Source organism: Malaclemys terrapin, chromosome 11, assembly GCF_027887155.1.
Source record: "Malaclemys terrapin pileata isolate rMalTer1 chromosome 11, rMalTer1.hap1, whole genome shotgun sequence".
Lineage (NCBI taxonomy): Eukaryota > Metazoa > Chordata > Testudines > Emydidae > Malaclemys > Malaclemys terrapin.
Window position 1 is genome coordinate 77,711,736 of NC_071515.1, and position 26,949 is coordinate 77,738,684.

At 57.9% G+C, this 26,949-nt stretch overlaps 1 protein-coding gene across 1 annotated transcript; it reads left to right on the forward strand.

Moving 5' to 3' along the window:
* The first annotated feature begins 7,066 nt into the window (after positions 1–7,066).
* On the forward strand, positions 7,067–21,026 carry CATIP (ciliogenesis associated TTC17 interacting protein). Its single transcript, XM_054044198.1, has 9 exons — positions 7,067–7,318; positions 13,434–13,634; positions 14,610–14,665; positions 15,604–15,690; positions 16,406–16,576; positions 18,245–18,369; positions 19,315–19,391; positions 20,082–20,170; positions 20,766–21,026. Exons 1-9 carry the CDS (start codon positions 7,237–7,239, stop codon positions 20,976–20,978), a joined length of 1,101 nt encoding a protein of 366 aa, XP_053900173.1. The 5' UTR covers positions 7,067–7,236; the 3' UTR covers positions 20,979–21,026.
* The last annotated feature ends 5,923 nt before the right edge of the window (positions 21,027–26,949 follow it).

Sequence of the window (26,949 nt, forward strand, 5' to 3'; positions counted from 1 at the left end):
AGCCGGGCTCTGGCCTAGGCTATAAGACTGCAGCCTACCTTCTAGCCCCCTCTGGGCTTCACCCCCCTTGAATCCCATCTGGTTTTCCCGTATGCCCAGTCTGAGGCCAGCACATTCGCTTCACTGGTGCCCTCCAGCGGGGGCCGATCCCTGGGCTCCAGAGAGAAACGGTGAGTTTAACCCTTACCTTACACTCTGCTCCCCCCTTCCCTCCCTCCGCCCCAGAAGCTGCATGCGTCGATAGAATGAGAAATAGCAGAAACGCAGGCAAAGCCCGTTCTCCAGGGTCCTTTAACGAGGCACCTGCCCCTGGAACCAGCGGGTTGCTGGATCTTCCAGCTTGGGATTGGTATTGCAACGTCCTGCTCATTCTACCCGGCCTTCGTGCAACTTCACTGGCCTCTGCCTCTCCCTGCGGATAACCCAGGCCTGTTTTCTGAGAGGTGGTGAAAGGGGCTCTCTCTCTACAGGGAGCCGATGTCCAGGGGAGGGGGATCCTTCACCCCCACCAATGCCCGGTGGGAAAACTCCTTCCCGGTGCCTGTCATCGACGTTCTCCCAGCTGGCTGGGGCAACGGATGGGCTCCTTCGTGATCTAACCAAGCTAGCCGTGCCGCAGGGCAGGGGTTAGCATGGGGTCTTCAGCATTCTCTCTTCCTCTGGTGTGGGGCTGGGCGGGATCCCAGGGTAAGGGGGGCAGATCCCCAGGGGCTGAGGGTGCAGGGTGGGAGGGGAGGGATCTCCAGCTGGCAGAGAACAGGAGGTCGGAGCGGAGGGGCACAAAGCCCAGAGATGAGCCACAGGCCAGGGCAGATTTGTGCAGGACGGTGAGGAGGCCCCACAAGCACTGGGGGCAGCCAGCGGCGGGGTGGGATGCAGGGCCAGAGCAGAGAGGGGGGAAGATGGTTGTGGTGAGCTGGTGATTCTTGGTGGCATCCAGTGCCCCTTGGTCCCCCGGGCTCCAGTTGGTCCCTTTGGCCTGCGTTCCAGGGGAGGTGAGCACTTGCAGCGCCCGTTAGCATCAATGGGGTTTGGGGGTTGGCTTGCTAGTGCTCTGCTCCCTGCAGAGAGCCAGGGCCATGAATGAGCCAGGCAGACCAGCCTCCCCAATCCCACGGGGGCTGAGGGAAATTGACACACACACACCCCTGACCTCGCTGGATCTGTGCAGTGGATCCACGACCTTCGCCTTCCGTGGCTGTTTGAAATCCAGCCCCTTTAACTGGCGGGAAATTCCATCGGCCGGGAAAGTCGGCCAGGTAACTGGCCCCTGGATCCTGTCCAGACAACTCCCTGCCAGGCTCCAGTGGGGCTAGAGATACGGGGTTAGCTGTCCCCGGACTCCACTCCCAGGGGTCAGGCTCTGGGCTTCTGCCCTTGGGCCTGTAGCCGCCTGCACAGAGCTGCGGCGCGGGTATCTTCAATCCCAGGTGTGTCTGGCGGCCCCGGTCCGACCTAACCGGCAGCTCTGACCCCACAGAGGCTGCCTCTCCCGGTTAACCCGGCGTGGGGGATCCCATCGTGTTATTGTTTAACTGCCAGCAGGTAGAGACCTGCCCAAAGGTGAGCGTGGGCCTGCGCAGGCCTGAGTAGTGACCAGACAACGGGGAGGAAACAACTGAGGAAGTAGGAGGGGTGGGAGTAGGTGTGTGTAGACTGGAGAACGGAGATCACCCCCTGCCTCGCCAGGGCCAGCTGCCAAGGCTCTGGGGGTGTTGTGGCAGCCGTGAGGCTCGGGCTTTGGCGGAGAAGGCTGCGGCTGTCTGACTTGGGGGATGGAGTTTGTGCCATGCACAAGGGGCAGCTTGGGAGATGGCTGGGAGAGCTCATGGAGAAGAGGACAAGGGGTCACTCGAGGCTGGCACGGGTGGCAGAGCAGAGGCACGAGGATAATGTAGCTGATGGGTGTGGCAGGGCACCGTCTGGCAGGGCCTCGGAGAGGCAGCAAGTTGTAGCTGATGCGATGGAGAAGGGGGAACAGCGGGAAAGGGGTCTCAACAGCAGCATCTTGCATGGATATGGGGGTGAGGGTGCAGCAGCCAAGCCACATATTCCCCAGTGTCGGAAGTTCTTGGAAGTCGCAAGGCTGGTGTTCCTTGGCTCTGGGCGAGGTGGGGATCTCGGGGCAGAGCGGAGGCAGAGGTCTCCGAATTGGCTCTGCCAGGCATCCCCACAGCTGGGGTAAACTTCGAACCCTAGCCCCCTGCTTCGGGTCACCCCCTGCTCAGCCCCACACATCCCTCCCTGGAGCACAGCCCCCCCGGTACCAGGCCGGGGTATTAGAATCGTCACGGGCCTGGGGAGGAGAGCGCCCCCTGCTGACTCACAGGTCTCATTCGCTGCCATGTACCGTGGGTTTTCCCCTGGGAGTCTGCCATCCCAGTACTGATCAGCCCAGACCCGGTCTAGCGTCGCCCTCGCGGCTCTTGCCGGTTGTTTACAACCTAATTGCGGAATTGTGGAAATGTGGTTTTGTTTTTTAATGGTGCTGAAGAAGCAACTCCCCTGTGCTAAGCTCCCCACCCGAATGGCTCTCTCTTGCGAAGGGGAGTCATTGCCCAGAGCGCTGGGGAAGGCGTCCAGGTCTCCCAGTGGATTCTCCCGAAGGGTAAGGCCCTTGCAGGGGGCTAGACCATGCTTGGCATCGGGGGGCCGAAAGGATCGAAAGCACGGTGCAGCAGAACAAAGGCGGCAGGCGGGCGGGATTGGTGCAATGTGTCCAACGAGGAACAAAGGCTGCAGCCAGACGTACAGGATGGGGGGCTCTATCCTGGGAAGCAGAGACTGAAAAGGACCTGGGGGGTGCGGGTCGTGGTGGATAATCAGCTGAACACAAGCTCCCAGGGCAATGCTGTTGCCAAGGGGCATAACGCGAGCCTGGGACGGATACCCGGGAAGCGCGGGTAGGAGAGAGGTTATTTTATCTCTGGATTTGGCTCTGGTGTGACTGCTTCTGGGATCCTGTGTCCAGTTCTGGGGTCTGCAATTCAAGAAGGATGTGGAGAAAAGGGCTGGAAAACCTGCCTTGGAGTGAGAGACTCCAAGGGACCAAGCTGTGTAGCTGAGCAAAGGGAAGGTTAAGGGGTGTCTTGATCCCAGTCTAAAAGTACCTATAGGGGGAACAAATATTTGACAGTGTGCTCTCCCGTCTAGCAGAGGAAGGTCTAACACGATCCAATGGCTGGAAGGTGAAGCTAGACAAATTCAGACTGAAAATAAGGCGTCAATTTTTAACAGTGAGCGTAATTAACCATCGGAACAGTTCACTGAGGGAGGGGCATGGCGGATTCGCCACCACTGGCAGTTTTAAAACCAAGATGGGATGTTTTCTCAAACAGATGTTCTAGGGGACGGTTCCTGCTGGCCTTGGAATCTCTGAATCTGTTCTGCGGGTCCCTCCCTCCCATTCACGGGGAGCGGCTTCCCCCTTGTGACGCTCCCCTCTCCCTGCAGCCTCTTTAGCGCCGGCTCTGCTAGGATGTCTGCAGGGTGGACTGAGGCCGGCGTCTGCTTCCCTGGGGTGTCCCAAGGCTGAAGCTGGGCCCAGTGCTTTATTCAAAGGCCAACAATCTTTTGATTTTAAATGTCCTCCGTGTAAATTACATTTTTCGTAATTTCACCAAAATGAACATGATTGTTATAAAATTCAATCAAATTAGTAATGATTTGTTAATTAACTAGCGGAATAAGGAGCTAGACTGTAAGTGACAAAATATTTTTCAGCCCCCCCAATGACAGCTCTGTGACCGTTAGCCTGTTCTGAAGTAGCTGGGACATGGCAAGGCAGCCAATTGGCTGCCCGGTGCTTTATACGTGTCTATTGGAGGGTTACTAACAAAGAAAATGCCCAGTGGAAAGAGGGGTATGAGACTCGGCAGAGTTTGGGCCAGAAATGAAGCTTCAGCATTGGGGGGGGGGGCGTGTCCTTGTCTCTGGATAATGGCGGTGTGGAGGCAGGGACGTGTCAGTCAGGAGCCCCGGGAAGTGCTTCATCACGCAGAGCCAGTCAAAGCCCAGGGCCGCCTTGGAATTTTTTTTAAAGATTTTGGCTTTTGAATAAGGAATTGGGAACCACAAATAACTGGGCCTAAGAACATCAGAACAGCCAGACTGGATCAGATCAAAGGTCCATCCAGCCCAGTGTCCTGTCTGTGACAGTGGCCAATGCCAGGTGCCCCAGAAGGAATGAACAGAACAGGGAATCATCAAGTGATCCATCCCGTGTCACCCATTCCCAGCGTCTGGCAAAAAGAGGCTAGAGACACCATCCCTGCCCATCCTGGCTAATAGCCATTGCTGGACCGATCCTCCAGGAACTTATCTAGTTCTTTTTTGAATCCTGTTATAGTCTTGGCCTTCACAACATCCTCTGGCAAGGAGTTCCACAGGTTGATTGTGCGTTGTGTGAAGAAGAACTTCATTTTATTTGTTTGAAACCCGGTGCCTATTAATTTCATTTGGTGACCCCTGGTTCTTATGTTATGAGAAGGGTTGAACAACACTTCCTTATTTACTTTCTCCACGCCAGATTTTATAGACCTCTATCATACCCCTCCTTATTCGTCTCTTTTCCAAGCTGAAAAGGCCCAGTCTTATTAATCTCTCCTCCTACGGAAGCCGTTCCATCCCCCTAATAATTTTTGTTGCCCTTTTTTTAACCTTTTCTCATTCCATCTTTTTTGAGATGGGGTGATCACATCTGCACGCAGTATTCAAGGTCGGCGTACCTTGGATTTATATAGAGGCAATATGATATTTTCTGTCCTATTATCTATCCCTTTCCTAATGACTTTTTTTTTACCGCCACTGTACATGGACCAGATGTTGTCAGAGAGCTATCCACAGTGACTCCAAGCTCTCTCTCTCGGGTGGTAACAGCTCATTTAGACCCCAGCATTTTGTTGACATCAGCTCCTGCCTCATCGTCAGCCCTGAGCAAGGTGAGGTCTTAGTTTTGTCAAACACACCCCCAGTCATCTCCTCCAATTCTGCCTACATCTGAGCTGGGAAGGAGTGGAGCGTTCTGGGCCTGTGAAATAAATGCCACCAAACACAGTATAAAAGGAGGGAGAAATTTAACCTTCTGCATCTTAATCTCCCTTCCCACCCCCCATCCCAGCAGTTCTCCCACGTTACTCATTTAGGACTGGCTGCTAGTTTATGGGTCAGGGAAGCCGAGTGGCACAGGGTGTTCACCAAAGAACTCTGGGCTGATTTGGGGGGGCTGCAGGGTGTTATGCAAAGTTGGCATAAGAACGACCATAGTGGGTCAGACCAATGGTCCATCCAGCCAATTCTGTCTTCCGACAGTGCCCGGTGCGAATGAACAGAACAGGCCATCATGGAGTGGTTAATGAACCGTGGAGGCACTTGGAGGGGAGACCTCAACCTGTATGCATGACACCCTCATCTTCCTCCTCCAGGGATCCTACGTGGTGGTGATGGAAAAAGCCTCTTGGATTGCTCTGTCTGCATCTGCGATAGATCCAGTATCTATTGCTGCAGATCCGGGGGAGCGGGGGGAACAGCCTGCTGGGAGCTGTAGGCTCCAGGGGCTCCCAGCTCAGAATTCGAAGGGAGGGTGGCTGTGACCTGTTCTGTTGGGGAGGCAGCCCTGAGGTTCCTGGGGGTCCGGCAAAGGGGAATGTTGGCCCCCCTGCCATGGAGAGCCCGGGTCTCGTCTCTGGCGAGGGGAGAAGTAAAGCTGAACTGGGAGCTCATGGCAGGAGGGGGCAATCGCAGTGGGATTGCTGCGGAGCAGCACAAGGGGACTCCTAGCCCGAGGGCCAAGGGAGGGAATGGCCAGGTGGTCTCCTACGATCGAGTAGCCCTTGGCTACTGGGGCGAGAGCTGGGCTGTCCCTGGGTTAGTAGCACCCGGATAGCCGGGGCTGAGCCTTGCTGAGTTACCTGTCTGAGAGTATCTGGGCCTGCCTTGTTCTCTTCTGAACAGCAGGGACAGTCAGATCTTTGTGGGTGTCCACGTGGACAGAACGCCTGCCCTAAAAGCACAGGAGGCCCCTGCCAGCTGAGCTGAAAGAGAATCTCCCTTGGCTGCCAGCAGGGGGCATATGACACACAGTTGACCAGTTCTGATACCCACTTCGCAGAAAGTAGGGAACACACCATGGACATCAACCCTATTAGTTTATGCAAAGCAACCCAAGTCCCTAAGGGAGGACAGTGTCCTGCACAAGCCAGGCCGGAGGTCACAGGCGGGCTGGGAATCCAGCCAGACCCCCCTGTAAACAGAGCGGGGGGCTCTGTAAGCCATGGGAGTCCAGTGAAAACCAGGAGGCTGCGGAGGGGTGTTTTGTACCTGTCTGAGCTGGGTGACTCCCCTGAGGTGAGATGCCGGGGGGAGGGGGGGCAGCTGCTGCTGCTGGGGGTGGGGGTGGGGGGCCCGATCGACGGTGCATATCCTGCCCCACTCCACAGCCCCGAGGGTCCCCAGCAGGCACAGAGGGGGCTGGGGGGAGCTGTCTGTCCGTCCCAGGGCTCTGTGCAGCGCCCCTCACCGCAGCCTCAGCCCCTCCCCAGCTGCCCCCTGCCTCGGACCCCGCTCGGGTCGCTAGGGAAGGGGTGGGGCAGCCCAATGCCCCGCGAACACGGGTGAGGGGCCGCCTCCCCCGCCCCGCGAGACCGTGACCCGCTCCCGGCTGTCCTGTCCCTTTAAGAGGCGGGGCGGGCCCGGTTGCCGCGGAGACCGTTGGATACATTGCAGGCGAGTGCTGCGCGTGGGGTGGGGGAGGCTCCCCAAGCCACGTGGGGCTCCCCCTGGCCAGGGGTTCCGGGGTCACCTCGGGCACTGCGTGCGGCCCTGGGGGGCGGGCTCCTTGTGAGCCCTGAAGGGAGGGTTAGGGGCACTCCCCTGGGGCGGGGCTGGGGGAAGGGCTCCATCTGGGGCTTGCATGGAGGGCTGAGGGGGTGGAGGCCTGGATGGGGGTGTCCCCCCCCCCCCTCCCAAGGGGTGTGCACAGAGGGCTGGGGGGCTGCTCCATTGGGGGGCTGGATAGTTGGGGGGAGGGCTCCATTTGGGGCTTGCATGGAGGGCTGAGGGGGTGGAGGCCTGGATGGGGGGTCGTCCCCCCCAGTGCTGTGCACAGAGGGGTAGGGGTGATTCCCCTGCTGCCAGGCGCAGGGGTCTCACTGGTTCTCCTGCACAGGGCCTCCAGCTGTGGAGGTTTCGATCTGACTCCTCTGACTTCGGAAGCGTCGCCTGGTCTTTCGCCAAGGGATGGATGACACCGACTCGCCAGCGCCGGTGCAGAGGGTCCTAGCGGCCAGCGAGGGGGCCACTGAATTCCTCTCGCTCATCGGTGGGTGCCGCTCGGGGTTCCGTTATCCGGCGGGGTGAGGGGTTCGCTGCTCAGCCACGGTCGCCCCCCGTGATGGAGGGGAGCCTGTGAAGCCTGTGAACGGCAGCCGACGTGATACGTTTCCAGCCGCTCGCCTGGCCCCCTGTGGCCTCGTGCAGAGCCGTGTCTGCTGCCGGATGGGTGCGGGAGGTAATCTTGCTGAAAGAGACACGCTTTCGAGCACCACGGAGCTCGTCCTCGGGGCTGGGTACGTGTATGTGTGACTTTCCTGGCAGAGTCGTGTCTGGCCGTGAGCATCTGACGGCAGAACCTGTCCAGCGCTGGTGTGCCAGGGGTCTCAGGCCCCGGCGTATTTACTGGCACCCATGTCCGTGATTCTGGGATGACGCGGGAGTCTGGTGCATGCCATGTGCTTAGCGTGTGTGTGAGACCACGTCGTTCTCTAGTGACTGGGCCCAGGGACTAGAACAGCCTGTGGTTTACAGCTAACGCAGCTACTCCATGGCACAAAGGGTAGAGGCCTGTCTATGGTGCAGACCGTCCCAGGCTGCTAACAAGCTAAACTATTACTGCGTTCCTTTAAAAGATCATTAGGTGATGCACTGAAGAGCCAGGCTCCTGTCTGGCCTCCCATCAGTAAGGGATCTTTGCTGGGCTCCCCAGCCTGCCTTGACTCCCCCTAGTCCCCGCTGTGCTCTGCAGAATAATAACAATACTTTGCACTTATGTTGGAGGATCGCAGGGCCCTTCCAGCAATAATTAACCCTCAACAGCCCTATGAGTAAGGGGTTTGGGAGGCAGGAGACTTGGATTCTGTTCCCAGCCCCACAGACTCACTGGGTGGTCTTGGGCAAATCACATCCCCTTGCTGTGCCTCTGTTTTCCCCCTCTGTGAAATGGGAGTAATGAGACTGCTCCCTGGCACCGAGGGATTGTGGGGAGAGTTGGTCACAACATGGTTTTTTTTTCCCCCCTATGGAAAATATCTGTCAAGTTTTTGGTGAGAAATTGGAATCTGACCTGCTGCTGCAGTGTCTCTGGGGTGTTGTAGTTTGGATGCGTCCTGCTCCTATTCTCCTCTAGTGTCTGGGCTCTCTGGTCAAACTACCTCTCCCATGATGCACCATGTCTCCCCTCTCAGGGAGGGGTGCATCAAGGTGAATAGGAGCGTGCGTCTCCCAAACTACAACTCCCAGGAGGCACCCCAGGAAAGGAACTATTTCAGTTTTCAGGAATTCCGTTTTTTGATAAAGAATCAAAAGGTGGGAAGCAGCAGGCACTTTTCGTGGAAAGTCAAACACTGAATTTTCAGTTTCCATGAAAAAATTTTCAACTTGCCCTAGTTGTGAGGCTCAGCTCGTTCCAGATTGAGACCCTTGGGTGGAAGCTGCTGCGTAAACTCCGAGTATTATTATTTTATTGCTATTTTGTTAGGGAAATACTGTCGTCCCATTTTATGGTGGGGTAAACTGAGGCAGGGAGAGAGGTCAGATGGCAAGACAGTTATAGAACTAAGAACAGATCCCGGGACTCCTCGCTCTCAGAGCCCCCTCCCTCACCTCAACATCACGCTCCCCGTCAAGAGTCAGGAATCGAGCCCAGGAGTCGTGACTCCCCACGCCTCCTCCAGCTGCCACCAATGCTGGAGTTGATGGCATCGCTCAGCATCCCACGATGTATTCTTCTGGTTTCACTTCTGCTTGAGATGCCGCTGTAGCTGATACCCCATCTCTTGAGGTTGCTGTGATTTCAATTTCAATGGCGCATTTGTTGTGGCTTTTGCTAAATGCCAACTTCCCTCTGGTTGCCGCGAGGGATGCCGACTCGCACCTGTGTCTTTCGTAGATTTCAAAGATAGGGGAAGGCTGGGTTGGGACCATCTCCGGGGTCAGGGCAGGATTGTCCTTCACAGAAATCTCAGTGTTAGCAAATATTTCCTGCTAGCCTACCTGTCCCTTTGCTTTGCCCCATCCCAATCCATTTACAGTCCCCGTGAAGGTAATAAGGTGATAAGTAATAGCATGGATTTGTCAAGAACAAATTGTGTCAAACCAACCTAATGGCTTGTTACCCTGTCAACAAAAGCTTTGTGGATGGGGGGGAAGCGGTACACATAGTTTATCTCGACTTTAGTAAGGCTTTTGATACTGTCTCACCTGACCGTCTCCTAAACAAACTAGGGAAATACAATCTAGTTCGAGCTACTATAAAGTGGGTGCATGACTGGTTGGAAAACCGTTCCCAGAGAGTAGTTATCAGTGGTTCATAGTCTGGAAGAGCATAACGAGTGGGGTCCTGCAGGGATCAGTTCTGGGTCCGGTTCTGTTCAACATCATCAATGGCGCTGAGAGGACACTTGTATAGTTTGTGGATGATACCAAGTTGGGAGGAGTTGCAAGTGCTTTGGAGGACAGGCTTAAAATTCAAAATGATCTGGATAAACTGGAGAAATGGGCTGAAGTAAATAGGATGAAATTCAATAAGGACAAATGCAAAGTCCTCCACGTAGGAAGGAACAATCAGTTGCACGCATACAGGGGAAATGACGGCCTAGGTAGGAGTACTGCGGAAAGGGAGCTGGGGGTCCTGGTGGATCACAAGCTAAAGGAGTCAACGGTGTCAGACTGCTGCAAAAAGAGCAAACATCATTCTGGGCTGTATTAGCAGGAGTGTTGTAAGCAAGACATGAGAAGTAATTCTTCCGTTCTGATTAGGCCTCAACCTCAACTGGAGTATTGTGGCCAGTTCTGGGCACCACATTTCAGGAAATTAAAAGGTACAGCACCAAAATTGAAATCCCTGCGAGCAGCGTAGAAACTTTTTAAAGACACCATAATAGAGGCTCAACTTAAATGTATCCCCCAATTTAAAAAACATAGTAAGAGAACCAAAAAAGAGTCACCGTGGTTAAACAACAAAGTAAAAGAAGCCGTGAGAGGCAAAAAGGCATCCTTTAAAAAGTGGAAGATAAATCCTAATGAGGAAAATAGAAAAGAGCATAAACTCTGGCAAATGAAGCGTAAAAATATAATTAGAAAGACCAAAAAAGAATTTGAAGAACAGCTAGCCAGAGACTCCAAAAGTAATAGCATATATTGTTTTAAATACATCAGAAGCAGGAAGTCTGCTAAACAGCCAGTGGGGCCACTGATGATTCAAGATGCTAAAGAAGCACTCAAAGACGATAAGGCCATTGCGGAGAAACGAAATGAATTCTTTGCATGGGTCTTCACTGTTGAGGATGTGAGGGAGATTCCCAAACCGGAGCCGTTCTTTTTGGGTGACAGATCTGAGGAACTGTCCCAAATTGAGGTATCATTAGAGGAGGTTTTGGAACAAATTGATAAACTAAACAATAATAAGTCCCCAGGACCTGATGGTATTCACGCAAGGGTTCTGAAGGAACTCCGATGTAAAATTGCAGGACTACTAATTGTCATCTGTAACCTATCATTTAAATCAGCTTCTATACCAAATGACTGGAGGATAGCTAATGTGACGCCAATTTTTTAAAAGGGCTCCAGAGGTGGCCCTAGCAACTACAGGCCAGTAAGCCTGACTTCAGTACCGGGCAAATTGGTTGAAACAATCATAAAGAACAAAATTGTCAGACACATAGATGAACATAATTTGTTGGGAAATAGTCAACATGGTTTTTGTAAAGGGAAATCATGCCTCACCAATCTACTGGAATTCTTTGAGGGGGTCAACAAGCATGCGGACAAAGGAGATCCAGTGGATATAGTGTACTTAGATCTTCAGAAAGCCTTTGACAAGGTCCCTAACCAAAGACACTTAAGCAAAATAAGCAGTCATGGGATAAGAGGGAAGGTCCTGGCATGGGTCAGTAACTGGTTAAAAGACAGGAAACAAAGGCTAGGAATAAATGTTCAGTTTTCAGAACAGAGAGAGGTAAACAGTGGTGTCCCCCAGGGGTCTGTACTGGGACCAGTCCTATTCAACATATTCATAAATGATCTGGAAAAAGGGGTAAACAATGAGGTGGCAAAATTTGCAGATGGTACAAAACTACTCAAGACAGTTAAGTCCCAGACAGACTGCGAAGAGCTACAAAAGGATCTCGCAAAACTGGGTGACTGGGCAACAAAATGGCAGATGAAATTCAATGTTGATAAATGCAAAGTAATGCACATTGGAAAACGTAATCCCAACTATACATATACCATGATGGGTCTAAATTAGCTGTTACCACTCGAGAGATCTTGGAGTCACTGTGAATAGTTCTCTGAAAACATTCACTCAGTGTGCAGTGGCCGTCAAAAAAGTGAACAGAATGTTGGGAATCATCAAGAAAGGGATAGATAATAAGACAAAAAATATCATATTGCCTCTATATAAATCCATGGTAGGCCCACACCTTGAATACTGCGTGTAGATGTGGTCGCCCCCTCTCAAAAAATATATATTGGAATTGGAAAAGATTCAGAAAAGGGCAACAAAAATGGTTAGGGGGATGGAACAGCTTCCATATGAGGAGAGATTAGTAAGACTGGGACTCTTCAGCATGGAAAAGAGACGACTAAGGGGGGATATGATAGAGGTCTATAAAATCGTGAGTGGTGTGGAGAAAGTGAATAAGGAAGTGTTATTTACTCCTCCTCATAACACAAGAACAAGGGGTCACCAAATGAAATTAATAGGTAGCAGGTTTAAAACAATCACAAGAAAGTATTGTTTCACAACGCACTGTCAACCTCTGGAACTCCTTGTTGTGTTGTGAAAGCCAAGACTATAACGGGGTTCAAAAGGGAACTAGATAGATTCATGGAGGATAAGTCCATCAATGGCTATTAGCCAGGCTGGGCAGGGATGGTGTCCCTAGCCTCTGTTTGCCAGAAGCTGGGAATGGGCGACAGGGGATGGATCACTTGATGATTCCCTGTTCTGTTCATTCCCTCTGGGGCACCTGGCACTGGCTGCTGTTGGAAGACCGGACACTGGGCTTGATGGACCTTTGGTCTGATCCAGTACGGCCATTCTTATGTTCTTATGAAAGATGTGGACAAATTGGAGAAAGTCCAGAGAAGAGCAACAAAAATGTTGAAAGATCTAGAAAACATGACCTGTGGGGGAAGATTGAAAAAACTGGGTTTGTTTAGAAGGCTGAGAGGGGACATACTAGTTTTCAAGTACGTAAAAGGTTGTTAGAATGAGAGAGAAAAATTATTCTCCATAACCTCTGAGGACAGGACAAGAAGCAATGGGCTTCAATTGCAGCAAAGGAGGTTTAGGTTGGACATTAGGAAAAACTTCCCAACTGTCAGGGGAGTCAGGCACAGAACCAATTGCCTAGGGCGGTTGTGGAATCTCTGTCAGTGGAGGATTTTAAGAACAGGTTCGACAAACACCTGTCAGGGATAGTGCTGCCATGAGTGCAGGGGACTGGTCTAGACTTCTCGAGGTCCCTTGCGGTCCTACATTTCTATGATCGTTTTGACTGCAGTACTGCCTTCCCCCGGCAGCATGTCAGAGAAACCATCTCACCCCTTGGCATTTACATCCTTGAGATATTTGCGGACCCTTCCCCACAACCCCTTGGCCAAGCGAGACAGAGCTTGTTAAATCTCTCCTCCAGTCCACTGATCAGCCCCTCTCACTCTTCTCTGAACGGCCTGTCACATAAACACACTGTTGTTGATGTGGGTGCACCAGACAGACTTCCATCTCCATGGCATTACTTAGGAGACGGGCGGCCTTGTGGCTAACGGACAGGACTGAGAGTCAGGACTCCTGGGTTCTCTTCCTGGCTCTTGAGGGGAGCAGGGTCTAGTGGTCAGAGCAGGCACTAGGATTCAGACCTTCTGCTCTATCTCAGCCTTCCTGACTGACTTTAGGGCAAGTCCCTGCCTCCTGCTGTGCCTCAGTTTCCCCATGCGTTACATGGTACCGTAACACCGACCCTGCCTTGTGGGTCTCGGAGACTTTACTAATGGCCGTTTGAGACTCTTGGTCAGGCAGCAGGAGGGAGGAGGAGGGTTGAGGTTTTGTCTGAGAGGAGGCATCTGGCCGTACTGGGGGTTCTGGGGGGAATGGATGGAGCCCCCGTCAGTCTGCGTGTGGCAGTGATTTGCTGTCGTCGTGTCCTGTCTCCCAGGCGCGGAGGAGCTGAGACCCTGTCTCTTTGCGGAGTCGCTGGTCATGGTCTCGGAGAGCGGCCAGCCGCTCGGGCACTTCTCAATCTCGGTGCAGCCGGCCTGCTATGAGGAGCAGGGTGGGCAGGAAGAGGACTGCTACTTGGTCCATGCCGCCAGCCAGGGCACCATCAATGAAGTGCCCTGCGGCTCCTCCATCACAGGTAGGCCGAGGAGGCACCACTGAGCTGGTGTCTGCAAGGGGGAGTGGGCTGGGGCAGAGAGACACCTGCTATGAGATGCCAGATGGGCCCCGATATTCCCCCCCCCCACCGCCCTCTTGCTCTGGTGAGGTCCCTCATCCCAATCCTCTTGGCCCCACATGCCGAGAAGAGGTGCAGGTGCTGCCCAGTCTTGGCCCTTTGGCTCCGGCAAGAGGCAGAAGTGGCTGTAAGGGCCTGGGGGGGAGCGGGGGGGGGGGGGGTTGCTCCTGGGGATCGCTGTCAGCCTCAGCACCTCCAGGCCTGACCCTCGCCAGCTGGCCCACACCTCCTTCCAGCGGTGTGGCCTGGAGCCCTGCACCAGCGCCCCTCAGATCACCAGGCGACGGATGTCTCTCACGAGCGCAATAAGACCTTGTACCTACCAGCGCTCCCAGCCCCCGCCCGCCTGTGGCCGGGGGACTGGGGGACCACACCCTTGCCCCCTCCAGCACGGAGCAGGCAACCATTAGGACACCCCAGGAAACTCCCTGCATTAGCCGCCAAGAAGGAACGACAAGTGAAAATGGGCCGGGCCGTGGCATGGAGATCCGGATATGCAGTTCTGGGCCTGAATGTGATTGGCTCCCACCAGCGCTGCTGATGGTGCCGAAAGGCAACAGCGCAAACAGGTCACGGGTGCTTCCACCGCCAGCCGGAGCAGGTGGACAAATAGTCCCTCCCTGGTGGTCCTGTTATTCTAGCAGGGACATATCTCTGCTGGGATCCGCCCCGGAGCGCCCATGTGCAGGGGCTTGGCAGTTGCAGGCAGACGGGGCACCAGGACTCCATGCAATACTGGGGAAGCCCTGGGCTCCCGGGACATTTCCAAGGCACCTGCAGTCAAGGCCGGAGGGACCAGGCCGGGCCAGCGGGCAGGGAACTCTGGCAAATGGAGCTGATCTGGGCTGAGCGTAGCTTTTGTTTCCTCTCCATCAGCTTACGTATCAAAGCGGCTGGAAACCCTGGAGCAGCATCAGCAGGAATACGTGAAGGTAACTGCCTGCTCCCCTGCGGTCGCCGGCAGAGGGCAAGATAAACCTGCTCTTATCCGGCTCCTTTGCAGCCTTTCCTTCCCCGAGGTAGATCTCCAGACAGTTCTCTGGCCCCTCTCTGGGTTGCAAGGAGCTGTCATGGGGCTTACCCAATGAGTCGGGGTTCAGCTGGGATTAGAACCTGGATCCTGCCTGCTCCTAGCCCCCGTGCTCCAACCACGACACGGCACAACCGCCTCGGCGTCCTGCTGCTGCCCCCGCTCGGTGTTTGTATGTTTGTAGGCAGCGCTGCCGGCGGGGTGTGTTTCTCTCTCCCTGTTCTTTACGGGGTCGCTGGCTCCGTTCCCCTCCAGGCGTCACTGGCCCCTGCTGCCCGCGGCCAGTCTCCGGGCAGAATCGCAGTGTTCGCAGTGGTTCCTGCGCTGCGGATGATTGGCAGGAGAGACCACTGGGCCCAGCAAGCCTGTCCCCTGCTGTCCTGGGTCAGATCGCCGGTCCATCCTGTCCCCAGACACCCTGGATCTGGCCGTCGCCCCGGCTGCTCTGCCAGCACCCCTCCTGGATCAAACCATTGGTCTTCATGGCCTGGCACCATCCCTTGGGCCATGGCCAATACCTGTATCTTCAGAAGGTGGAACCTCCCATGATGCACTGGGCCAGTCATACAGTGCTGCCCATGGAAGCATCCTTCCTGACCCCTGCGGCACTGAAGCATGAGGGTTGGTCCCCCTCTTGCTGGGCGTCTGAGTGGGGAACAAGCAGGTGAGCCGCTCTGGCTCCAGACTTTACTGAGAGCAAATAGATGAGACCCCAGGAGGCCGGATTGTCCCCCGAGGGGATATGCCCCCAACACCCCTGGCCATAGCAGCCTACGCCCTGCCAGGTCCTGCACTCCTGCCCTGCGTACCTCACTCTGCTGTATTTGCTCCCGCTTGCAGTTCAGAGCCCACCCCCTGGACAGAAAGACCCACGTAGTGAAGCGCGGAGGCAGGCTGGTTGTCACGAAAATCATTGAGGAAGGAGGGGTAAGGCTGGGGGGGGTCACGTCTGCAGGGATCTGAAAGCCTGGCTGGCCCCTTGTCCCTCTCTGCAGAGCCCTGGGGTGGGGAGCTCCCTATGGGGCTTCCCCTCACCCCCATGCCACACACCAGTTTGTCCTGAAACGCTCTCAGCCCTGCTAAGCATGTTCCACGGGCTGCGGCTGTCCCATGGCCAAACAGCAGGGGGCGCCATTGCCGTGGCCAGTCCCCGGCTCCCATTGCCGGGCTGGCGGAGATGGGGGGCAGGTCTGGTTGCACTAACAGGGCAGCCTGGCGGGCTTGCGGGGGGGGGTGCTCTGAGTCAGCAGCCGGGGTCGGGTTCGTGGCTCCCAGCCTCGGAGTGGGGATGGCAAGTCTCACTAGGGGCGCAGGTTTCTGGGGGGAGAGATGGGGGCAAACCTCAAAGCATAGGGCCCCGCTCCTCCTAGGGCTCCCTGCCTGGGTCCCTTAGCAGGAGGGGGCCTCACCTCCCAGCAGCGGTTCAGCCTGCGTCATGTGCGGGGCCAGCCGGGGGTCTCGGGAGCTGAGCTGCCCCCTCCCTGGGGCACAGTTGTTGCCAGTGAATTTCTTTCTCCCTCTTGTTCCCGTGGCTGGGGGTGCAGTCTGATTGCAAAGCTGGTCTGGGATGCTGGGTCCTGAGGATCCCACGGGCCAGGCTGGGTCCCCGTCAGTCCCTTCCCCACCCCCCATCTCTCTGCAGCATGAGGTCCAGACCCAGAGCGTCTCCTACAATTGCGCCTCCCTGCACGGCCTCATCTCGGAAGCTGCCAACTTGCTGGTGCTGCGGGTGCTGGCCAGGCGAAGGGCCGTGCCCCAGAACACCACCTTCCTGGCCTTCGACAGCGAGGCCCGCGTCTGCACCTCCACCTACGTGAGTGCTGCCGAAGCTGCCCTCCACCCGGGCACAGCCACACCCGAAAGCGTCTGCCCCGGGGTGGGCGGTCGCCCTGCCCTGGGGGCAGGGACTAGGGGATCCTGGACCCTGACGGTGGGATCTGGGTGGGGAAGGGGCTCCTAGACAGTGGGGTGCAGGGTGGGTGAGCAACCTACGGCCTGGGGCCCACATCCGGCCCTTCAGACATTTTAATCCGGCCCTCGAGCTCCCCCTGGGGAGTGGGCTCAGGGGTTTGCCCCGCTCTGGTGCTCCAGATGGGGAGCAGTGTCGAGGGCTTGCCCCACTCCACACGGCTCCCACAATCAGCAGCATGACCCCCCCCCCCTCCAGCAGCCAATGTGTAGGGGCAGCCAGGGGGCTTGGCACGCTGCCCTGCCCCGCCCCAAGCACACCCCTGCAGCTCCCATTAGCAGGGAACCGTGGCCAATGGGAGCTGCAGGAGCGGCGCCTGCGGATGGGGCAGAGCGCAGAGCTGCCTGGCTGCGCCTCCGCGTAGGAGCTGGAGGAAGGACATGCTGCTGCTTCCGGGAGCTGCTTGAGGTAAGCTCTGCCCGGAGCCTGCACCCCTGATCCCCTATGCCAGCCCTGATCCCCCTCCTGCCCTCTGAACCCCTTGGTTCCAGCCCGGAGCACTCTCCTGCATCCCCAATCCCTCATGCCCAGCCCCACCCCAGAGCGCGCACCCCCAGCCGGAGCCCTCACCCCCTCCCATACCCCAATCCCCAATTTCGTGAGCATTCATGGCCCACCATACAATTTCCATACCCAGATGTGGCCCTCAGGCCAAAATGTTTTCCCACCCCTGGTTTAGGGAGATCCACTGGGGAGGGGGTCTGGGTGTGGGAGGAGAATTGGGGGTTGTGGTGGGTTATCAGCTGAACACAAGCTCCCAGTATGACGCTGTGGCCTAGAGGGCTAATGCCATCCTGGGCCATATAAATGGGAATCTTGAGGAGGAGCAGAGACGTTCTTACCTCTGGCTTGGGCACTGGTACGGCCGCTGCTGGAATCCGCTGTCCAGCTCTGGGGCCCTCCGTTCAGGAAGGAGGTTGATAAATTGGGGAGGGGTCAGAGAAGAGCCATGAGAATGATGGAAAGGATCAGAGAACCTGCCTTGTGGTAAGAGACTGAAGGAAGAGAAGAGAAGGCTAAGGGGGGACATGAGCGCAGTCTGTATGTATGTACGTGGGGAACCCGTATTCCATACTGGGCACTCGGGGCTGGCAGGGACCGCTCAAACCCAAGCCAGTGGCTGGAAGTTGACGCCAGACACGTTCAGGCTGGCAATAAGGCGCCTGTTGGTAACAGCGAGAGGAATTCGCCACTGGAGCAATTTCCCAGCCGTCGTGGTGGATTCTCCGTCACCGACAATTTCTGACTCAAGAGGGGCCTGCCCAGGAATAAAGATTTGGCCGCTTTTGGAGGGGCATTTTTTGTGCCCCCCACAGCCAGAGGAGCTGGCTTCCTCCCCTCCCCCGCGGCTGGAGGAGCTGGCCTTGGAATCTACGAATCTGTGACCTTCCTCCATGTCTCCCCCCCCACACACACATCTCCTGGCCTGTAGCAGCTGCGGGGGGGCACGGCCCAGCCTGAGGGTTAAAAGGGCTTGTCCTGCTCCTTCTCTCACAGTCTCTTCCTCTACAGACCGCCATGGGCTTCCAGAAGCAGCTGGTGGGCATGACGGAGGTGGAGGTGTTTGTGATTGGGAGGGCCGTGTGCCCGGACGAGGGCATCCCCATGACCTGGCAGTTCTACTTCCTGTCCGACGGGTAGGAGAACCCAGCGGCCCGTCACCCGCCCGAGCCCTGCTCGGCTCCCGGGGCCCCTCCTGAGCTCTCGCTCGGTGGTGGCCGTCCCTGGCCGTCCGCCTCTGCCCTCCCTGGGGCCTGTGAGCGGCCTGCCTGTGTCTCTCAAACGCTGGGCCCCATCCTGGCCCTATCCCTCCTGGGGCCTCGGCGGGGGGAGCCTTGCTCCAGGGATTTCCAGAGGTGGGCTTGCCTCCTGTCACTTATCTCCCAGGGCAACAGGGTCAGATTTAGTCTATGGGGGGCGGGTGGGGGGTTCCGGATCCTGTCCCCCAGCCCCGGAGCCAGTCACCCCCTCTGTTTCTAAAAGGACAGGGGCTGTTAAACCTCCCTGGATCCATGCTAGGGGAAGTGCAGTTCCCTGGGCCTCTCGCCCCGCTCCCGCTGCCGGCTCCCCTGCAGCCTTTGTGGGCCTGTGCAGACGGCAGCGGGAATCAAAGCCGGGACCTTGTCGCCCCGCAGCAGGAGGGGAATCTCCGCCCCGTCCGCCATGGGAGCCCGTCCACTAGAGGGCAGCGCGAGCCCATCCCTCCCTTGGGGTGCTCTGATGGCCGCTGAGCCGGAGGCAGGGCCGGGCCGTGCAAGGCGTCCTGGCGCTTCCTCGCCCTCCCTCGACACGAAGGGGTGACAGCGGCGCAGCCAGGAGCCAGCCGCATTTGGCCCCTGGGCCGGGGAGGAGACCCCACGGCAGAGAAACGTCTGGCCACACAACTCCAGCTGCCCCCAGAGCGGTGGCGCCCGCCCACATCCCTGTACATACAGGGGAATAACGAATCCACGGCACCCGTCTCTGCGCCAGGCGCAGGGGCTCCCAGGTGCCCGTGGCGGGCGGCCCCACAGCCAGGCACGGGGAGGTAGAAGGTAACGGTGTATGACCAGGTCCTTCACCCGCTCCTCTCCATCACTCAGACATTTGGCCCGTCGTGTCCAGGTTGGGTCCCCAGCCACCATGGTGCTCCAGCAGCTGCCCGTTCTCATCGATGTAGGTAAGGAGCCTGGAGGCGGTCTAGGGGTGGGGATAGCATCATGGGCCGGGGAAGGGGGTCCCATGGTACGAAGGGTACCTGGGTCTGTGCCGCAGCTCTCTGAAACAAGACTCCTTCTGATCTGGTTCCAGCAGCGGCTAGTCCCTCCCCAGGCTGCGGATGTGCTGTCAGACTGGGCGTGGGGGGGGCGGGGGGGTCACAGAGCGTGGGACACATGGGTGTTGGGAATCGCAGACACTCACCCTCTTCTGCCATCGCTGACCCAGGCACCGGTGGGACTGGCTTGTGGCAGCACCAAGAGAGCTGGCCAGCGTGCGTCCCCGCTGCCCTCTGTGGCGAGAAATTGGAAGCACCCCGCTGTGTGTCAGAGGCCCCATCCTGCCAACAGCTAGTGGGGACTCCTTGAGCTCACATCTTGGAGCAGGAGGTTCTGGGGCCCAGACCCTCAAAGGTAGATAGGCTACTTATTCCCGCTGATTTCAGTGGGGTCTGGGCTCTCTCCCTGCTGCTGCCGTGAGACGGCGCAGGGCGTGCGGAATAGCGGCGAAGCTGGGAGGGGGGCCAGGGGATTGGTACAGCGGAGAGAGCCGGGTTAGCCCCTCCGGGTGCTGCTGGGCACGAGACAAACGCTGGGCTCCCTGAACCCCATTTTCTGAATCCCGTATCGTGAGACCTGCCTGCTCCCCCCAGATGAAGTGGAGCCCCGGCCCGTCTTCGAGAAGAAGCCCCTGGACTGGGAGGAAGACGTGCAGCTCTACTCCCAGTTCCTGGACAGGAAGGTGAGTTGGGGGCTGTGCTGAGTTGTCGGACCAGCCGCCCCCAGGATGCAGCTCCTGGCACGAGGGGGGCGGCCGAGGGGATGTTACTAGTCCAGCCTGCAGTGGAGATGCCTGAACGCTGGGACCTGATAGTGCCGCAGCATGGGAGAGGTGGTACCAGATTTGCCGGTTGCTTTGGGGTACGCTCCTTTATTCGGGTTACTCTGCGGGGGGGCATGTTTCTGTACTTCTATCAATGTTCTGCTTGTGTCACGTGTGTTTTCATATGGAGCTCTACTTCTCCCTTCTGCAAGTCCTCTCCCAATGGAGCTGTCCTGCAGGACCTCGGTTCCCCAGGGCTGCGTTTCTCCAGCCCCAGGTTTGCCCCAGCACCAGGAGCTTTGGAGGGGCAGCCGGAGACTGGATTGCGCGTCTATCCCGGCCCTACCGTCGGCTCACTGTGGGGGCGGCTGTCGCTGGCTCTGGAGCCGGGCGCAGGACGCCAGGCCTGCCTGATCGCCGGTCTGCCTCAGGAGTGCGGGTTCCCTCCCCTGGTGCGTTACCCCGAAGCCTCCCGCGTGGGGCTGATGGAGGTGGGGCCTCTTTCCCGTTGCAGGAGGAGCTGCAGGCCGGCCACGCCTCCTATGCCCGGCGCCACCCGGAGCTGCGCACCCTGCTGGCCGACTTCCTGCAGCTCCTGCTGCTGCACAAGCCCGACGACGTCCTCACCTTCGCCGCCGAGTTCTTCGCCCCGTTCGCCAGGCAGCGCCCGCCGGGCAGCAGCTTCCAGGCCTCCGGCAAGCCCAGCCCCTTCCGCGGCCACGTCTGAAGGGCCGGCCGCCTCCGGGCATTAAACCGGCGGGCAGCAGCTTCCAGGCACTGGGCTCTGTTCATTTAACCCGGGGCGGAAAGAGTCCGTGTGGGGCTGGGGGAGTCACTCCCAATGGGATTAGGGCATCCTCCGGTCAGTTACATGGGAGAGGCTTAACCCCCAGCCCCCCCAGCCTTGGACCACGGTCTGCCACATGCGGGGCCGGGATGGGGAGAACTTGCAACGGCGTGGCTACGCCCCGGCCCCTTGGCTAGCGAAAGCCCGTTGAGTGTATCCACACCCAGCACTGCCTCCGTTCGTTGCAGGACTGGTGCAGTGCAGGTAGCCGTCCCCCAGACCCCCAAAGCAGGGGGTTGTGGGTGCAGTGCTCCCCAGGGGTGCTGCGGCCACACTGTTTACAGATGTGAGCTGGATAAACGAGGGGATTTTGGTAACGTGTAAAAGACCAGATGAAGTGAAGCGCCTGGCTGTTGCGTCCAGTATTCATCCTTTGGAATGACACAGGCCCTGAGATCGGCCGGCCGGCCCGTCCCCTCACCCCTGGCTTTATAACACACAGGAAACCACAAGTCTGCTGTGCTGTGCGATTTCAGCCTTGACGGGCTGTCAGCCTGCAGGAGTTGGGTGGAATGGAAGCCAGAGGTCTCTGACTCCGGCTGCATGGGCGAGTTAGGAGCCTGGAGCTGACTCAGCCCAGAAGGATCAGGAAATTGACCTTTCCTCTTGTAATGGGGGGAGCGGCTGCTGCCTTTGACACGAACATCTGCAGGGTTTTGCAGGACGCAGAATTGCAGGTGCAGGAGTCTACCGCGGCCATGCCCCTTTGGGTCCCCAATCCCCCTGTCCCTTCCCAGGGCTGCCCCTAGCAGAGGATGGTGGGAAAGGTCTGAGACAGGGTGAGGATATGGGGGCTGCGGGCTGTAAGTGTCCCCCTTCCACGGTCACCACTGCCTGGGTAAACTGAGGTAGGCCAAGAGACCTTCTCATAATACCCATCTCTTCCAGCCCAGCTCTCAAGCCACTGGAACAGAGGTAAGTTGCATTCTACCCAGGGGGTGGGGGGAAACTGAGGCACAGAGCGAGTCTGACCTGTCCTGTGTCACCCTGCAGCTCTGTGGCAGAGGGTGCAATAGGTCCCAGCCCAGACCCTGAACCACATCCCTCCCCCGCAGAGCTAGGAACAGCCCCCTGGAGCTGAGTCCCCCCCTCCTCTGCTCTAACCGCTAGACTGTGCTGCTTTGCCAGTGGGGCTCTCATGGGCTGGAGCTGGGGACAGGCCTCCTATGCGTGTACAGGGAGGACAGAGAATTGAGCCCATTAGCCCAGAGCAATGGCTGGGTCCAGCCCGCTGGCCCTGCTTGCCCTTGGCTTTCCATGCCTGGAGGGTGATTCACCCGGACCGGACAGGAACCCAGCTCCCCGGGCGAGCAGTTCCTGGTTACTGCAAAATGTGGCAATCACAAACTTCCCCACAGAGCTCATGTGGCTGGGGGGAGGCTGGGCTGGTGACGCCCCCCCCCCCCCCCCAAGCTTGCTCAGTGGGCCTTCACAACACCACAGCAGGATTAGCACCGCCCTGGTGTCCCTGATCCCTGGGGCTTTGGGAGATGCTGCCGGGTGGGGTGCATGGAGGGGCGCTGCACCAGAAGCAGCTGCTGGAGGTGTTGGCTGCAGGGCGACAAGCGTGCCCAGGAGCAGTTCTGTCTCTCCACGCTGGCACGGGGCAGCCAGCCTGGGGGGGTCCCTTTGGAGGGGTGTAGCACTTGTGACAGACCCAGACCAGTGGGGTACAGGTATCTGGTAGAGGGCAAATATACTGGTCACTGGATGAGTAGTTTTCTGTTCCCTGAGTGACCAGAGAAGGGGCTGCTCTAGAGTAATCAGGAACCTGCTAGAACCAGTTAAGGCAGGCAGGCTAATTAGGACACCTGGAGCCAATTAAGAAGCTGCTAGAATCAATTAAGGCAGGCTAATCAGGGCATCTGGGTTTTAAAAGGAGCTCACTTCAGTTTGTGGTGGGAGTGTGAGGAGCTGGGAGCAAAAGGTGCAAGGAGCTGAGAGTCAGAGGGTGAGGGTGTGCTGCTGGAGGACTGAGGAGCACAGGTGTTATCAGACACCAGGAGGAAGGTCCTGTGGTGAGAATAAGGAAGGTGTTTGGAGGAGGCCATGGGGAAGTAGCCCAGGGAGTTGTAGCTGTCATGCAGCTGTTACAGGAGGCACTATAGACAGCTGCAGTGCACAGGGCCCTGGGCTGGAACCCGGAGTAGAGGGCGGGCCCGGGTTCCCCCAAACCTCCCAATTGACCTGGACTGTGGGTTCTCCCAGAGGGGAAGGTCTCTGGGCTGTTCCCCAACCCACATGGTGAATCTCTGAGGCAAGAAAATCTGCCAATAAGTGCAGGACCCACCAAGATAGAGGAGGAACTTTGTCACACGCTGCACTCTGCAGGGGGGTCCCTAGACTTCCCTCCCTCCACCCCTGCTCCTCCCTGCATGGAGGCAGCCCCTCCCCTCTTCCCCCCCCCCCGCAGATCCTGAATGACCCCTCGTGCAGCCTGGGTAGTGGGGGTGGGGGGAACTCAGCACATTTCTCCTGCCCCCCCTCGTTCCCCTCCCAGCGCTGCAGCCCTTGAGCCGTTCGAGGCTGGGTGGGAGGGGGCTGTTCTCAGCTGAGTGATGGGTGAGGTGAGCTGGTGTGTGTGTCACACCCCCCATAAGGCCCCCACCTCCCCCGAGTCAGCCCAAGCTGGCTGGGAGGCAGCAGGTCACCCGGTGCTGCAGGTCACAGCAGGTCCCGACGATGGAGCAATCCAGGGAATCCCCCTGGCAAAGCTACTGCGGCCTCCGCTTCCTCCAGGGCGAGGCCTCCTGCTCCCAGGGGAAAGCCGTGTCTGACCCACAGAGCCTCCCCCTATGGTCTAAAGAGCCCTGCGGTGCGGGGCCAGGGCAGGGCGAGGGGCTGTGGGTCCAGGGGCTCTTCCCACACACTCAACAAGATGCAGAACTTCCGCCTGCCCTGGGCTAGCAGCAATCCCAGGTCTGTTCGACCCCTTCCACCCCCACTCCTGCCCCATTGCCACGTACACCAACCCCCACCCACAATGGTGCCAAGTACAACCCGCCTGCAGCAGCCTGGAGACCCCGGTCTGGCTAATGCCAGGACCTGGCTGTGCCACCTGCCTCTGCCCCTTGGCTGCCCACATCAGTGTCAGCCGTTCCCTATTGTCTGGCCCCCTTCGGGCGCTGGCCTGCTCCGCCCCGCCTGGCACAGGTAGGAGCTTGGGCCATGCAGGGAGAAGGTGACTCAGTAAAACTTGGGCTTGGCAGCCAGGAGCCTACGAATCTAGATCCAGCCAGTGCCTGTATTGCTGCTTGACAGGTTCTCAGCACTTTCCAGCTGACCCCAGCCAAGCACAGCGGCGTGGGGGGCTGTCTGCAGATCCTGGTTGGAGAGGATCACGCGGCAGCGGGGAAACCAAGCTAGCTTCAGCCAAAGGGCAGGTCCCGGCCTAACTCCAAGCAAGGGCGGCTGGTCTCTAAGAGCTAAAAGCAGAACCCGGTTCATCGTCCCAGCCACAAAGAGGAAACCCAGCACAGCAGTTCCACTGCGTTCGCGGGCTGGACTCGAAGCAAAGAACAAACTCACAGGAGCCGTTGGGCTTGAAAGCCAGCGTCACACGACAGGGGGTGGCTGCCTGGCTCCAGCCTCTCTGCAAACATGGCTGACTGAGCCCCAGGGAAGGTGGGTGAGAGGGATTAGCCCTAACCTACCGATGGGGAAACTGAGGCACGTGGTGGGGCCGTCACTTGCCCAAGGTCACACAGGGAGTCGGTGACTCTCAGCCCTATCCCTCAACCGCATGGCCACCCGTCCGCCCAGCATAGCAGCTGTGCAAACAACCCCAGCACCCACAGCGCTGGTGATTAGCAGCGCAGACCCCTGACAAGGGGGACGCACCCCCTGGAGCCGGCAGTTGGGCAGGAGACTTGCCCTCGCCCCCATAGCCTGCTGCCGGGGGGGAACAGGTGGGGGCCCAGGGCGCTGGATCCAGCGGGAGCAATAGCAACAGCGGCTGTAAAGACCTGATCCGGAGGGGGCCAAGTGCCCGCTGGTGTCAGCGCGTGGCGAGGCCAGGCCCCGCGCGAGGCAGGGCCGCTGACTGGCCACTGTCTTGGGTCTGCACCGCATTCTGCAGCACCTTTCCTGAGTGCTGAGCCAGGCAGCCGCTTCGGCCTGGGCTGCGCTAGGAAGTCAGGTCGACGTAAGGCAGCTGATGTCACCCCCACCCCGTCAGTGTCTACACGGCAGTGTCGCTCCTGCCCGGGTAAGTCACCCGCCACATCGACTTCATCACTCCGCCCCCGTGAGAGGCCCCGGGCTTGGGGCGACATGGTTAGGGCGATGTGGTGTCTGTAGACTCCGTTACTTACATCACCTGTTAGTTGTCAGCCCCATGTGGGGCTCACAGCCGGAGCGCCCCCACCCCCTGCCCCAGGGCTGACAACGCGAGCTGTCAGCCCCGGTGCAGGGCTCACAGCTGATGACCCTGCCACGTGCCTCAGTTTCCCCACCTGTCGCTCAGGGATAATCACAATGCCCCGTGTCAGTGGGCGGAAAGGCTCCTGGTGAGGACACACACCGCCAACAGAAAGCAGAGTGTACGTGTGAACCCCTGCTTTAATGACAGCATTGGCTGTTTGTCGACTTAACTTAGATTGACTCAATTGTGTAGTGTAGACAAGGCCCTACCGGTGAGCTGGGCAGGGCAGGCTGGGGAACCAGAGCGCCTGAGCGTATCACAGGCCGCTCCCAGGCTCGGCATCGGCTGCTCAGCCCTGTGGCTCAGCCCTCGGCACCTCCTGCACCCCAGCCTGTGCGGCGCGCTCCGAATGCCACCCCAGTCCCCTGCTGTCCTGCCCCTCTGCCCGCTGCAGCATTTCCCCATGCGTCGGCTAGGCCTGAAACCTCCCCCCGACCCGGGCCGGCCTCGGTCTTGGCCTTGAAACCCCTTCTTGAGCCGTGTGTCTTTCAGCACCTTCACGTTCTTCCTACTCCAGCAATCCTGAGTGGCCAACCCCCAACGCTGCCTCTCCCCTGCCACCTCCAGTCCCCACCCTGCCCCGCACGGGTGCAGCATCTCACTTCAATCCTTTGGAGCCGGTCCATGCCGGTTTGGGTTAGTCTGCAAAGCCTCGTGCACACAGCTCAGGGGTCGTGTCATACGTAGCGTGCGAGTTCTGTAACCAGACACCCCGGTGTGCACCACAAAGCCGGGGCCAGTGCCTCACCTTCCGTTCCCCTGCAATAATTCTGGGTCTTCATGCCGCAAATAGAGCGACCGGCACAGCACCTTCCTCTGCAATGAAGGCAGTGACCGCGGAAAGGCCCCGACGCTGCTCTGAGAATAGGAGCTGGAGTCAGAGGCTCCCCCCGCCTCCCCCGTCTCCTCTTGGCAAAAATCACGATCGAGTCAGTACAAGCCTGTGGTCCAACATGCAGGGGCAGGATGTGGTCTCAAGCACTTACCCCAAATGGGATGAGATCTTTAACACTGCAATCAACGGGGAGGTGAGCAAGGACTACTCACGTGAGCAGGGTCAGGTGGTAAATTTGACGCTGAGCCAGGGCTGCCCAGGGGTGTCCCTGCGCAGGATCAGGGCCTCGACCCTGCGATCGGATCGAAGCTCTTTCCCTGGAGTGTCGATGTCGTGCTTGTATTTCAGGCGCTGGGTCACACCCACTGTAGTTACACCGAGACGTTCCTTGTTCTTTATTTGTTTTTCAGCAGCACCTTCAATCGCCCATCATGGGGCAGCACCCACTGGGCTTGGCGTTTTCAGGGCAGAAATCTTTCTCCATAAACTAAGGCCTGATCTATGGTTCAAATGTAGGTTGACATAAATACAACACCCAGGGGTGTTCAAAATCCCCCCCGCCCCTGCATGACAGCTCTGCTGACCCAGTCCCC

Coding starts and splice junctions, on each gene's coding strand:
- CATIP (XM_054044198.1), top strand. CDS start 7,237: ATGGATGACACCGACTCGCCAGCGCCGGTGCAGAGGGTCCTAGCGGCC. Junction 16,577..18,244: donor GCGTCTGCACCTCCACCTAC/GTGAGTGCTGCC, acceptor CTTCCTCTACAG/ACCGCCATGGGCTTCCAGAA. Junction 19,392..20,081: donor GCCCGTTCTCATCGATGTAG/GTAAGGAGCCTG, acceptor TGCTCCCCCCAG/ATGAAGTGGAGCCCCGGCCC.